This window comes from Mustelus asterias, chromosome 14 (genome assembly GCF_964213995.1).
Source record: "Mustelus asterias chromosome 14, sMusAst1.hap1.1, whole genome shotgun sequence".
In the NCBI taxonomy this organism is placed as follows: domain Eukaryota; kingdom Metazoa; phylum Chordata; class Chondrichthyes; order Carcharhiniformes; family Triakidae; genus Mustelus; species Mustelus asterias.
In genome coordinates, this window is record NC_135814.1 from 74,977,033 (window position 1) to 74,991,266 (window position 14,234).

At 41.0% G+C, this 14,234-nt stretch overlaps 1 protein-coding gene across 12 annotated transcripts in view; it reads right to left on the reverse strand.

Annotated features, from left to right (window-relative positions):
• Nucleotides 1-3,287: 3,287 nt before the first annotated feature.
• The window catches only part of LOC144503777 (serine/threonine-protein phosphatase 6 regulatory ankyrin repeat subunit C-like), a 202,902-nt gene continuing 191,955 nt past the window's right edge, over nucleotides 3,288-14,234 (reverse strand). For 4 of the 12 annotated variants that reach the window (XM_078228634.1, XM_078228629.1, XM_078228633.1 and 1 more), the window contains exons 27-29: nucleotides 13,842-13,924; nucleotides 7,223-7,314; nucleotides 4,163-6,984 (exon numbers count right to left, since the gene is read on the reverse strand). In XM_078228634.1, the coding sequence (XP_078084760.1) occupies nucleotides 6,704-6,984; nucleotides 7,223-7,314; nucleotides 13,842-13,924 (456 nt within the window). In that variant the 3' untranslated portion in view covers nucleotides 4,163-6,703. Of the gene's footprint in view, nucleotides 6,985-7,222; nucleotides 7,315-13,841; nucleotides 13,925-14,234 lie in introns of all 12 variants that reach the window. The other 8 variants (XM_078228635.1, XM_078228632.1, XM_078228630.1 and 5 more) reach the window with 4 other exon arrangements.

Sequence of the window (14,234 nt, forward strand, 5' to 3'; positions counted from 1 at the left end):
TGGGCTTTGCATGGAAGTGCTAAATCATACACTTGCAGATTTAGCACTCAAATGATCATTAATGCAATTTTCTTAGAGCAGTGCACATGGGCTCCATGCGCAGAAGGCAGGATAGAGGTGTGGGAGTGGTGTTGAAGCATTCAGAGATTATGCAGTGACCGCCCAGGAGTCTTAAATGCAAAGGCATGACAGCAATGAGATCTCGGATGACACAGCCCGAGTATGAATGGTGTCTATTAGTGTTGCCTATCTCAGCTTCAGAAAGTAACTGTGCCCTCTAACATTCCTAAGAGTCATGCTCAACAAATTAATTGGCCATCATTAGTTAAGCCTCAGCAATGTCAGCTTCCCAGGAGAGGGGTGAAAACTCTTCTGTCAAGGACTAAAAGATGGGTGCAGGGGATCAAGAAGCAATGTGTGAGTATAATAGCTGGAATTCAGCAACTGCCATAAAGGATACAATAGCCCTCAATGTATACATTGGCGTCTAGTTGACCATGCCCATGACGAATGGGCAACCATTGATACAGCTTGTCAGAAGCCCGTGACGTACATATTAAGGGAGGAACAACCAGTTGGGAAGCTACAGTTGACTTTGAAGGGGTGAGGGCATTGATTGGGACTGGTCAAGCAATGTGGCTGGAAGGGCAACAGACCTGTGACATGTGAGTGAGCACTGGCCAGATAAGGTATAGGAATGACTGTTTCCAGGACCAGGAGGACAACAGGCAACCAGCTGAAACATCAACCTGACTGTTTCTCTCTCTCCATCTCCACCCTTACAGAGATCTGAGAAATTTCACCAGGGGAGATGGTGATTGTACTAATAACTGTGCTGCAAGAGCACAAACTCCAGCAACTATGAGGGGCCGTATGCAGGAAGAACACAGCACCAGAACGCCAGGAGGCTGTAGGACATGCTCAAGGGCCAGATGCAGTTCAGGTCGAACAGGGAGCTTGAAGATAAAGGAGACTGGAGGTTTACAGGACCGGAGTGTCATTCATGGAGCTGTCAGACACGTGCCGCCGGAGGCTCCACTTCACAGTGCTGCACCTGCGGCACCCGCTCCCTGTAGCCATGAAGATTATGGCAGCACTCAACCGTTACACCACAGGTTCACTCCAGGGCTCAACAGGTGATCTTTGTGGTATCTTGCAGTCAACCGCACACAAATGAATCCATTACATCACAGATGTATTCAATGCCAGGCCTTAAACTACATTAGTTTCGACCTGGACAATGCCCATCAGGACAAGAGTGCTGCGGGATCCATTTCTATCGTTGATCTGTCAGAGGCGCTAGCAGGCCATTGATGCCACTCATGTGGCTCTATGCACTCTGTGGCGTCAGGGAATCCCGTATATTGATGGAAAGAGGTTCTACTCCCTTTATGCGCAGCTAGTGTGTGACCACCAGATGAGGATCTTGCATGTGCTCGTCCTTGGGCAGTCTTAAATCCGAGGGAGATTCAAGGGTCACCCCAGGCTGCAGGAATGTCTTATTGGGGACAAAGGATACCTGCTGAAGTCTTGGCTGATGATATGTGCTGAGGTCAGAAACTGAGGCAGAGTCCCGTTAAAACAAGGTTCACATTGTCATCTGAACTGTGATTGAGCAGTGCATCGGGCTGCTGAAGATGCACTTCTACAACTCAACAGGTCCAGTGGAGCCCTGCAAACAGTCCCTAAGAGGATCGCCTGCATCGTCATTGGCTACTATGCTCTACATAACTCAGCACAAGTGGCGACGTCCGTGAAAAAGACCAGCAGTAGTACGATTCCTCTGCTGAGGAGGAAGTCCAGGCGGGAGAGGCAGAAGAGCTGGAGAATGGAGGCCAGGCAGGGGCGAGGAATTGCATGGGCAAGAGAAACAAGGGTGCCCTCATTGCTTCCCGGTTTACACACGAGGATCATCATGTTGTCCAACTCCACAACCCTCCCACTCTCCCCCAAGACCTTTGTGATCCCTTCCACACACAAAGGTCCACTACAAAATAACCTTATCAGAGTGCAGGGCCTGAGAATCCTTCTGCATGCTTAGCATGTCAATGTAGGAGGGGGATGACGACTCATGAGACTCTGATGCTCCGAAGCATTTGCTTATGTCTGACTCCTGTCTGCCACCAGCACGCTGAAACCTGGCTCATATGAGGGTAGGGGCCACATCCTTTTGTCTCATGGCTGTGGAGGGGGATGAGGGGCTAGGTCTCGGACACACTGATTAATGGCAGGATGAATGTACTCTCCATTTGAGTGGGCTTAACCTTTTGCCTTACTATAAGGGATTGTGGAAAAGCTGTGTCCAGGTAGGGCGAGGACCTATCCCAGTAGGAGGGTCAAAGAGAGTGCGTTGTGAACTACAAGAGGTTTTAATAAGGTGGTGTGTGCTTTTGTGACAAATGATTTTGACCCACAACTATCAGTGACTAACTTCACCCATGCCAACTTTGTGCCCCTAAAACTCCTTTATCTTGCATACCCTTCTACTACATCTAGGTGAATTCCCAGGATGTGCATCGAAGTGGAGACAGCCTGCTGCCTTCCACATCCTGTTGCCCAAGATGCCCTTGGTGGGCATTTTCCAGGGCCTCAGCTGACATCTGGGTTGCACTGATGTTGCCATGTCATCCTGTTCAGTCTGCTGTGCCTGCGAAATGCTGGTGACAGGAAAGAGGGGGGATTCAGATCTGCTCACTCCCAGGATCTCCTGAGTCGAAGGCCCCAGGATATGCTCCAGCACTTCCTCTTGGTGCTTGTGGGCCCCCGGGTTACTCCAAAATGGAGGGGCTACTAGAGAGAGCTCGAGAAGCCTCAACATTATTTGGTGCTGCCAATCCTGGAGGCTCATCTGTGTCTGCAACCATGTCGTCAAACCCCGCAGCAATGTCCTCTGTGTGGGCAGCACAGTGGCAAGCACTGCTGCCTCACAGTGCCAGGGATCTAGGTTCAATTCTGGCCTTGGATGACTGTGTGAACTTTGCACATTTTCCCTGTGTCTGCATGAGTTTACACCGGGTGCTCTGGTTTCCTCCCACAGTTCAAAGATGTTAATTAATGTTATTAACAATTATAATTAGCAATGTTTCTTAAAGTTCATGTTTAAAAACATTTGGGTTTGAATCAGTGTAAAGTTTTGCTGCTGGTTTAACAACTCATTATTGTGATCCTAATAGAGCTTCCCGAAACACATTGCCCTGATTAACAAGTTAAAAATGGAAAATTAAGCAAGATACCAAATGACTGCTGAATTTCACGATACCCTACTTTAAGATAAATGATCACTTTCAGGAGAGAAGAAAATATTTAATTCAACAAAGTTTTATCTTTTATGCAAAGTTACAGAAACAAACCAAAAGTCAGATCCAGATCGGTGCAGACTCGATGGGCCGAATGGCCTCCTTCTGCACTGTAGGGTTTCTATGATTTCTATGAGATGGACTCCAGAAAGTGCTTGACTACAAAGTCAAGACACAAAGATGTAGATTTTGAATAATCAATTTCAGCATTAGATGCCCAGTCACTCTCGCAGAAAAATGGGCCCATGGTTTTGAGGTTCTGACCTCACTTAAATTTGTCAGTCAAGCTTTAAGTTGCAAAACAGCCATCATGACATAACTCGCCAACAAGGTTTAAGTTGCAAGGGGGGTTCACAATCATAGAGAATGGGTCCCCAGGCAACAATAGCTCAAATTATTCTTGTGGGCCCTGGAGGAACACACTCTCTTCTAGAGCCCACAAAAATAATTTGAGGCCTCCTTTAATAAAGCTTCTTTCTCGTTCTTCATCCATGGATCTGATCGCAAGTGTCATAGTCTTGTGTCAGAGAACCTCAGTTTCTAGATTAACAGCATTCTACCACCTTAAATTGGCAAACACTCTGGGCAAGCAGCAATAAGCCCCTTTAAAAATGGAATTGGCTCCACTGTCGACATTAAATTTATGGGGCAAGGCTGTTACCATCCCATTAATGCCAACAAGAGACCTCAAAATTAACCCCAAATCATTTTTTAAATTATTAATCATTAAATAGAAAGGAATGGGTTTAAATGTCTTCAGTATGCTTCTCAACAAAAAGGAGAAAGGATCAATAGATATTATAGGCTGCAAATGCTCAGGAGTTAAGTTCAGAAAGCAGTTTAAGAAAGACAACATAAGTCAACATGCTGCATCAGCATCTGTACCCTTTATTTTCATAAAAATATACAGCATCTGAATGCTTTTAATTTTAAAAAAGTAGTTTACAATTACTGTAGGTACTTCTACAAATCACTGAAGCATTCAGTAGTTCACAAAAGTCTAAGAGCAAAGTGTGCTTGAGGTCCAGGCTGGATTTAGATTGATTTGGATTTATTTCTTATACTTCGACAGTTCTGAAGTACATCAAAAAAATCTTAAGCTTTATACCCCTTCCTTAACTGTAGAAATATGACCAAATACATAAATTTTCCATAGACCACTGTTTCCACCATACATGTTCATTTTCACTAGATTGTTACACATTCACTGCATAAAACAAAATATAACACTGTCACCGTATCATGATACTGTACTATACTGTAACAAGACATATTGCACATGCTAAAGCATATAAGTAGACAAGATTACCAAATGGAAGATATAGGCGTTTTAAACGGATAGACCACTGCATCAGCTTCCACAAATAATTTTTTTTTATGGTTTTAAAATACAGTCAGATTGTCTAATTTGTAAATGCCCTTTTCCAAATAATAACAATTTATGAACAGCCAAGTCTTTTAAGCAAGACTTCACTTTTAAAATGTTCTACAACACTGCAAAAACAATCCATGATGGTTTAGTGAACAAACCACTCTTCATTCAGATGTTTTTGGACCTTTAAAAAGAAAATTTTACATTCATTGTAAATTTAAATTAACATTATTGCTTGGATATTACTGAATTAGCAAAATTCTACAAGATATTTGGAAACCATCTGGAAAATAGTCATGGGCAGAAAGGCACTCTAACTATTTCATAATGCAACAAAACCAAAATAGTATTTCAACTCAACCCAAGTGAAACCATTTGCTTCCAAGATTACCAATCACAATGCAATGGATCTCAAAGTTCCAGTATTTATTTTGTCAGGTTTTTTTCTATGCTTATATTAAAAACTATAAAAAGTTTAAAAGTACATCAATACCTGCTCAAATTTATGCACAAAAGTGTATTAATTTTGTATTCCACCGATTCATCAAATAACTTTAATTACACAACTTTAATTACACAAACAATAAAATGTGTTTATAAAATAGCCACAGTACAGAGAAATCACCAGTTGATTCCATTTCAATGAATAGAATGGAGAAACAGATAGGTCCAAAATTATACTGCCACCTTAAGGTTTTAATAAAGTTGGTTAACAAAACACTTATCTTCTCCATATACGGCTATCGCTTTTGGCATTTTCCCTTCAATTTCAGTGCTTTGATACGATATGGTACTTATGAAAAGCAATTTCATATCAGAGGTCTCTATTCTGAAATTTATCTGCTTGGGCAGCATTATACAGTACTACTGTAACAAAATAATTAAGGTTTCTTGCAAGTTTTTCAGTGCTTTTAGTCAAAGTAGCAAGGTTGCAGTAATTGCTCAGCCACTGCATAGAGCAATGTAATAGTTCTTATGTGAGATTTTGTAAATTAATCTGAAGCTTTATCTTGCTGATTTCTAATCTAACAATATCAGATCTCACTTAGATGTGAAATGCATTTTATTTGTATTTCAAATACTGCATTGTTTACTGAAACATGCTACTTCAATGTAGCTGTGAAAATATATTATGATTTTAAAAAAGGTTTAAATTTTAAGAGAACAAAAACAGCAACAGTCCCAATCTGTAGCACATTTGGTCCATTTGGCATAGCTGGCCAGACACAAAAAGAACTTGTCATTCCACCTGCTGTGTCTCTGTCACAGGTGAGAGAATGGGTCCATTTAACACATAAGCTTTGGCAGATGAAGCAGACTTTATCAGAACAGTTCTTTGTGGCAGTTACTCTCTCTTCATCCTACAGGTGGGTAGATTTTTTCAACAAAATTGCTATGCATTGTTTAAAGGCTGCCAATGAGGCTGTATAAAAAGATATGAAATACCACACTCTGCTCACAGAATACTAGCCTAAAGTCGCTGGTATATTTAAAATAAAAGGGTGCCATCAAGTTTTCTTGGAACCTATGAATACTTGACACTGCAATCTGTAACAGGTCATTCATGGTTTATCAGTAGTTAATGGCTCAGGTATATGGTTAGCCCCTAGCAACTCTACAACCATAAGTTTTTACTGAAGTGCAAATGCATGTTTGTGCTGATTTGTCAAAGTCCTAATATCTAATTTGTAGGGCAAGCAATTTGGTATGGGATAACATGGTATCCCATGACAAATCCCATAAATTTCCACAGTTACTGCATGTAGCAAGATTGTATGCTCAAGTACCACAAATTTGCATAAGATGTCACAGAGACAGTGAAAATGCCAATTTCTGGCAGATTTGGGCAACAGCAAATCACTTGCCCTACTCAATTGTCTTCTTCATGAATTAAAACTCCTTTCCCTCCTAAATCTTGTAAGAAAAGTGCCTTTAAGTAAGTGCTTTTTTAATATGCAGTGATTGATTGATCAATCTGTAATCCTTCAACTGAGCAACAAATCAAGATTCCCATGCATGTCAAACCTTTTAAAAATCAGAATGTTTCTGAGTCTGAATCATTTTCGTCGTCATCTTCCTGGCCCCTATCCATTTTTTCTACACTGTTATATAACTGTTTGTTGAAAGAATTAATGTTGCTACCCATGTTAGGGGAATCATAGGATAGAGGTGTGTTCAGACTGTCATTTTTTATTAGACTGATGCTGAAGGACGTCATTGTGCTGGGAGGACAGAAAGGCATCATGGTTGCCAAAATGAGTGCCAGACAGTCAGCCACATCTTTGTTAGGAGCACAAGCGAGGGCTGGGGTGTGACCTGGGCACAAAAGCAGACAAGGGAACGGTTAGTATATAAGTCTTATGCAAAAACAAAAAGGGAGGTAAGACAGCAAATGTTACTTTCAATACGTCTGCTGCTACTGTTCAAGTCGTGCCAAAATTATGAGTGCTTTCAGTTAGACTTTTAAAGTGTTGTAGTATTAAATTGTTACTTCTGGTAGGGTGTTGAATAAATCGAGTGCAGCAACATTAGTAGTAAGTTAACCCATACTCACCGTTTTCATCTACAGCAAGAACACTTGCCCCTTTGCTTAGTAATTCATGCACCACCTTTTTAAGCCCATTCCGAGCAGCTATGTGAAGAGGTCTGAAAGTGTACATTTAAAATACAAGTTACCATAGAACCAAGAGCTAATTCTGAGTTACCAATCAGGTTTGAATAAATTTACTTTTACCTAACCTCTTAATTGGGTGGTGCTGATTTGTCATGGTTTTTTTAGAAAAATCATAAAAACTTTATGTAACAGATGGGGGACTGTATTATTTAAACAAGTGACAAATCAGCACCCCCTTGTGAGAGGGTGGGTAAACAAAATACATCCAAACAATAATTCTCCATCCAATTGAGGTGTGAAACCTGGAGGGCCAGAGGCCTTCCAGGTTGAGGGGAACAGCACGCTGTAATGAAAGATAAGTAACAAAGCGAGTGCATCCTCTCTCCAACATTTTTAAAACTTTAATTAAAATGATTCAGCAGCAAGCCAACACTGGGGTGGGGGGGGTCCCTCTCCTGGGCTGCTTCTTGCTGCTCTTGCAGCCATGAAGGGTTTGCCTGCAGTGCTGGGCCCCTGGGTATCTGTGGTGTGCCTACCTCCAGGTACCTAAACTGGGCCATAGCTGGTGCAGAATACTGGAGGTTGACTAAAAAGTTCCAATCGGCCTCCTTTCAATTGGACTTAATTAGGTCCTTAATGAGCCCAAATGGCTACCCATGTGTGGAGTGATTAGCCCTCCTGTCCCAATTCCACCTCCGCAAAAATGGCCTGGGGGGTCTAATTTTCAGTCCTGGCTGCCTGTGATCCTACTGGGGCCAAAAATCTAGCTTGCTATTACTGAAATTGTTATTGATTTACTATACAAGTTATAGTATAGTAGAACAGCAGAACAGTAATTCAAGGTTATGTTCCGCTAAACCAGACACCCAATTTGAAAATCCAGAGAATATTAGTTCAAATTCCACCATTTGAATTCAGTTTAAACAAAAGGATAAAACAAAGAGCTAGTATTAGTAATAGTAACCACTAAACTGTTGGATGATCATAAAAATTCAATTGGTTTAGTAAGGGCCTTTGGAGAAGGAAACCTGGTACCCTTACTCAACCTAGTTGACATGCAGCTCCAGGCCACATAGGTATTTTTCCCTTTCTAACAGCACTGCGGGTACACCTATAATCACAAAGAGTGCAGTAATTCAAAAAGGTAGCTCACCAGCGCCTTCTCAAGGGAAGTTAGGGATGGGCATAAATGCTGACCAAGGCAACAATGTCCACATCCCAAGAATGAATTTTTAAAATGGCCTAGCAAACCATAGAATCGAACCATAGAATCCCTACAGTGCAGAAGACTGAATCTGCACCGACTCTCTGGCAGAGTATCTTACCCAGGCTCTCTCCTATCCCTGTAATTCCACACTTTTACCATGGCTAATCCCATCTAACCTGCACAACATGGGACACTAAGGGGCAATTGGACAAGAATGTCCAATCCACCCAACCTGCACATTTTTGGACTGTGGGAGGAAACCGGAGCATCTGGAGGAAACCCACATAGACACAGGGCGAATGTTCATATAGACAGTCACCCAAGTCCGGAATTGAACCCGGGTCCTTGGAGCAATGAGGCAGCAGTGCTAACCACTATGCCACAGTACCGCCCAAAAATTCTAACAAAACGAAAAAACAGTTTAAAATTTTTTTAAAAATCAATTGGAAAAGATCACTCCGCTCTGACCGAAGCATTGAATCAGGACACAACAGTGGCAATCCAACACAGTCAATCTTGCAAAGTTGTCCTCTCCAACAAATTTTATTAATTTATGAATTGTGGGCATTGCTGGTGAGACCAGCATTTATTGACCATCCCTAATTGCCCTTAAGGTGATGGTGGTGAGCTGCCTCTTGAACTACTGCAGTACTGTTTGGTAGGTGATTGCAGGATTTTGATCCAACAATGGACGATAAAGGAAATGCAATATAGTCCCAAGTCAGGAGGGTGGGTGTCTTGGAGGAAACCATGCAGATTGTGGTATGCCCACGCAATAAAACTCAAGCTCAACATCATTCAGGTCAAAACAGTATACTTGATCTGTGTTTCATCCATTCACCCAAATATCAATCCCCAGCTTACGATGATGCATTGTTTATCATCTCCAGGATTTAGCACAGCAGTCTATCAAGGCTTCTTCAGCAACAGCTCAAAAAACTGCAATTTCCACCCCTTAGGAGGACAAGGGTAGCAGTTGAATAGTAACATCATCACAACCATGTTCTTTCTCCAAGTCACTCACCACCCTGATTTGAACATCCCTTCTTCACTAATGTATCAATGTGCCGGAACTCCCCACCTAACAGCATTATGGGTAAATCTAAGTGGCCCTTCTCTGGGAAACTGTGGATGGCCTCATCATCAAGTTTAAAAAACTACAAGGGCATTAACATTCAGTTTGAGGGAGAGAAGAGTAGGTCCATGACTAGGATTTTAAACTTAAATAAGGGCAATTATGAGAGCATGAAAAAACAGATAGCTTAAGTAAACTGGCAAATTAGGTTAAGGAATAGGTCAATAGAAAGCAATGGCGGAAATTTCAGGAAATATTTTAGAATATACAGAATAGATACATTCCAACGAAAAAGAAAAATTCCAAGGAGAGGACACAACATCACTGATTAACTAAAAAAAAAACTAAAGATAGTATCAAAAAGCATATAATTGTGCAAAAATGGGTGGCAGGTCAGAAGATTGGACAGAATAATAAAAAAGGCAAAGACCAAAAGGTGAATTAAGAAGGAAAAATGAGAGTGCAAGAGAAAGCTAGATAGAAATATAAAGATAGATAGTAAGAGTTTCTGTAGATATTTATTTTTAAAAAGTTGACAAAGTGAGTGCTGGTCCGATAACAAATGAGTCTGCAGAATTAATAATTAATAACAGGGGATGGCAGGTGAACTGAACCAGCATTTTGCATCGGACTTCACTATAGAGGATAAAAGTAACGTGCTAGAAATAGCTGTAAATCAGGAAATGAAAGGGAGGGAGAAACTCAGGAAAATGACAATCACTTGGGAAATGGTACTGAGAAAATTGTTGGATCTGCAGGCTGACAAGTCCCTGGGTCCTGATATACTTCATCCAAGGGTCCTAAAGGAAGCTTCCTGTGAAATAGTTGGTGCATTGGTGTTAATTTTCTAAAATTCCCTCGATTTGTGGAAGGTTTCATTAGATTGGAAAGTAGCAAATGTAACCCCTTTATTCAAAAAACAAAAAGCAGGATACTACAGGCAGTTAGTTTAACCTTTGGCTTAGCAAAAATGTTAGAAGCCATTATTAAAGACATTATGGCCAGAATTTTACTGCCTTGCCCGCCCCGGAATCAGGGCAGGTGAGGCACACTGAACGGAATTCTCCATTGGCCTCGGGCAAGATTTTATGAGCCTCGCCCGAGGTCGTAAAATCCCGGCCTGTAGGTTCATAAGATACAGGAGCAGAATTAGGCCATTCTGCCAATTCGATCATGGCTGATATGCTCCTCATCTTCCTTCCTTCTTCCCATAACCCATCAACCCATTACCAATTAAAAATCTGTCTAGCACCTCCTTAAATTTATCCACTGTCCCAGCATCCACCACACTTTGGGGTAGCAACTTCCACAGATTCACAACCATTTTGTAGTTTCTCCTCAACTCTATTAAATTTGCTACCCCTTATCCTAAGACTATGACCTCTCGTCCTAGAATGCCCCACAAGAGAAAGCATCCACTCTACTTTATCGATACCTTTTATCATCTTACATATCCCAATTTGATCTTCCCTCATTCTTCTAAATTCCAGAGAGTATAGGCCTAAACTATTCAATCTGTCTTCATAGGACAAACCCTTCATCTCTGGAATCAATCTAGTGAACCTCCTCTGAACTGCCTCCAATGCCACTACATCTTTCCTCAAATAAGGGGACCAAAACTGTGCACAATACTCCAGGTGCGGTCTCACCAATGCCTTGTATAATTGCAACAGTACTTCCTTACTTTTATATTCTACTCCTTTAGCTATACATGCCAACATTCCATTCACTTTTTTTTATCAGCTGTACCTGCATACTAGTTTTCTGTGACTCATGACCGATCCCTCTACACCGGAGCACCCCAAAGTCTCTCCCCATTGAGATAATAAGTTGCCTTCCCATTTTTCCAACCACAATACATGACCTCACACTTATCCACATTAAACTCCATCTGCCACCTTTTGGCCCACTCTCCTAACCTATCTATATCCATTTGTAGGGTTCTTATTTCCTCATTGCAACTTATTGTCCCGCCTATTTTTCTGTCATCTGCAAATTTGGCTATAGAGTCTTCTATCCCTGTATCCAAGTCATTAATATAGATTGTAAATAGCTGAGGCCCAAGGGCTGAACCCTGTGGCACCCCACTAGTTATTCTTGCCATCCAGAAAAAAAACCATTTAGCCCGACTCTCTGTCTTCTCTTCATCACCCAGTCATCTATCCAAGCTAATAAATTACTCCTAATCCCATGCAGGGCACTTGGAAAATTTCAGAGTAACCAGGCATCATAGTAACCAACCAAAGTCAACACAATGTTGCGAAAGATAAATCATGTTCAACCAACTTAATGGAGTTCTTTGAAGTAACATATGACGTGGATTAAGATGTGAAGAGGACACAAGGAGGCTATAAAGGAATATAGATAGGTTATGTGAGTAGGCAAAGATCTGGCAAATGGGAGTATAATGTGTGAAAGTGTGAAATTGTCCATTTTGGCAGGAAAAATAAAAAGCATATTATCCGAATGATCAGAGCTCTGAGGGAGTTTTAGACATCCTAGTGCATGGATCTCAAAAAGCTAGAATGCAGGTACAGCAAGTAATCTGGAAGGTTAATAGAATGTTATCATTTATTGCAAGGGGAATTGAATATAAAAGTAGGGAGGTTATATGCTTCAGTTACAGAGGGCATTGGTGGACCACATCTGGAGTATTTTGTGCAGTATTGGTCTCTTTATTTAAAGAAGGATGTAAATGTTCTGGAAGCAGTTCTAAGAAGGTTTACTAAACCAAGACCTGGATTGGGCAGGTTGTCTCATGGGGAAAGATTGGACAGTCGAGGCTTTTACCAACTGGAATTTAGAAGACTAAGAGGAAACTTGATCAAAATATATAAGATCCTGAGGGGTCCTTACAGGGTTGAGGTGGAGAAGATGTTTTCTCTTATGGGGGAATTTTGTACTGGGGCCACTATTTAAAAATAAGGGGTCAACCATTTAGGGCAGAGATGAGCATTCTTTTTTCTCAGAGGGTTGCCAGTCTTGGGAAGCCTCTTCCACAAAGGCACAAGCAGAATCTTTGAATATTTGTTAGGCAGAGCTAGATATATTTTTGATAAGCAAGGGAGTGAAAGGATATTGGAGGTAAGTAGGAATGTGGAATTGAGGCTATAATCAGAGCAGCTACGATCTTAATGAATGGTAGAACATGCTTGAAGGGCTGAGTGGCCGACTCCTGCTCCTGATTCGTATGTTTATATGCAATACTGAGATATCACTGCGACACAATTGTTGGTTTATTTCCTATCTCAACATCCATATTCATCATGGATCTGATGAAAACTAGAAAAAAAGTTTTCTTCTGATAGTAATTAGATCATTTATCAGACAATGACAGCAACAACTTACATTTATATTACATCTTTAATTATAGAATCCCTACAGTGCAGAAGGAGGCTATTCAGCCCATCAAGCCTGCATTGACAACAATCCCACCCAGGCACTATCGTTGTAATCCCACGTATTTATGCTGCTAATCTTCCTGACACTAAGGGGCAATTGAGCATGGCCAATCAACCTAACTTGCATATCTTCGGATTGTGGGAGGAAACCGGAGCACCCCTATTATGTAGGAAAACATCCCAAGTTTGGTCAGTCTTAGATCTTAAGAAGCATTTTAATAGAGGAGAGAGACAGGCTGAGAACTTTAGGGAAGGAATTCCAGAGTTTAGTGCCCAACCAGCTGAATGCTGCAAATGGTGGAACAATTAAAATTGGGGCTGAGCAAGAGGTCTGAATTGGAGGAGTGCATAGGTCTTGGGGGTCATAGCTGTAGGGAAGGACAAGATCATGGGTGGATTTGAAAACAAGAATAATTATTTTAAAATCAAAGTGTTGTTGGACCAGGAGCCATTGTAGGCTGTGTGGGCAGGAATGTTGAGCAAACAGGATTTGGTGCAAATTTTAAAAATGACAGCAGAGCATTGGAAGAGTCAAATTTAGAGGTAACAAAAGCATCAATAAAGGTTCTAACAGAAGCTGAAACAAGAGCCAAGTTGAGTTGGGCAGTCTTGATCATGGAGTGGTTATGCAGTCAGCAGCTCATCCTGGCATTAAATACAACATTAAGATGGTACATTGTACTGTGCAAACCTAAAAAATTAAGTCTATAGATCACTACTTCAAAGTGTTTCCTCAGTCCAATTTAAAGATTTCCCATGCACTTTTGAGTTTGTTTGTATTCTGATTAATCAGCCTCTTCTCCCCAAAATAGCTACAATCATTTTGAAATTCTTTTTTCAAAGAAATAAATTTACTGAGAAGTAACTATTACTTACGTTTGCAGTGCATTGTTCGTTGCATTAATAAGGCTTGTACCATCCATCTTCTCAAGGATGAACAAGGCACATTTTTCATGACCCTGCCAGAAATGGCACAATTCATGTTAAATTCTGTGCATATTCTGTATGTACCATCATCATGCTTTGGAGCTTTATTCATTTAATAAAGTTTTGATTATATGCTAGGTTTGAAGCATGACAGTTTCATTTCCTGCTCATCTTGGTATATCACAGATAAATTTCTACTTCCTTCAGTTCAATTCCTGCTCAGTTTCAACTTCAGCTGAATCAAAAGCTTTGAACCTCCTCAAAAGAAAATCTGATTTATTGCAGCCCCCACATAGCATTTAATATATTTTTTTCTACAGGTATGGTATTTCTAATTTTCTT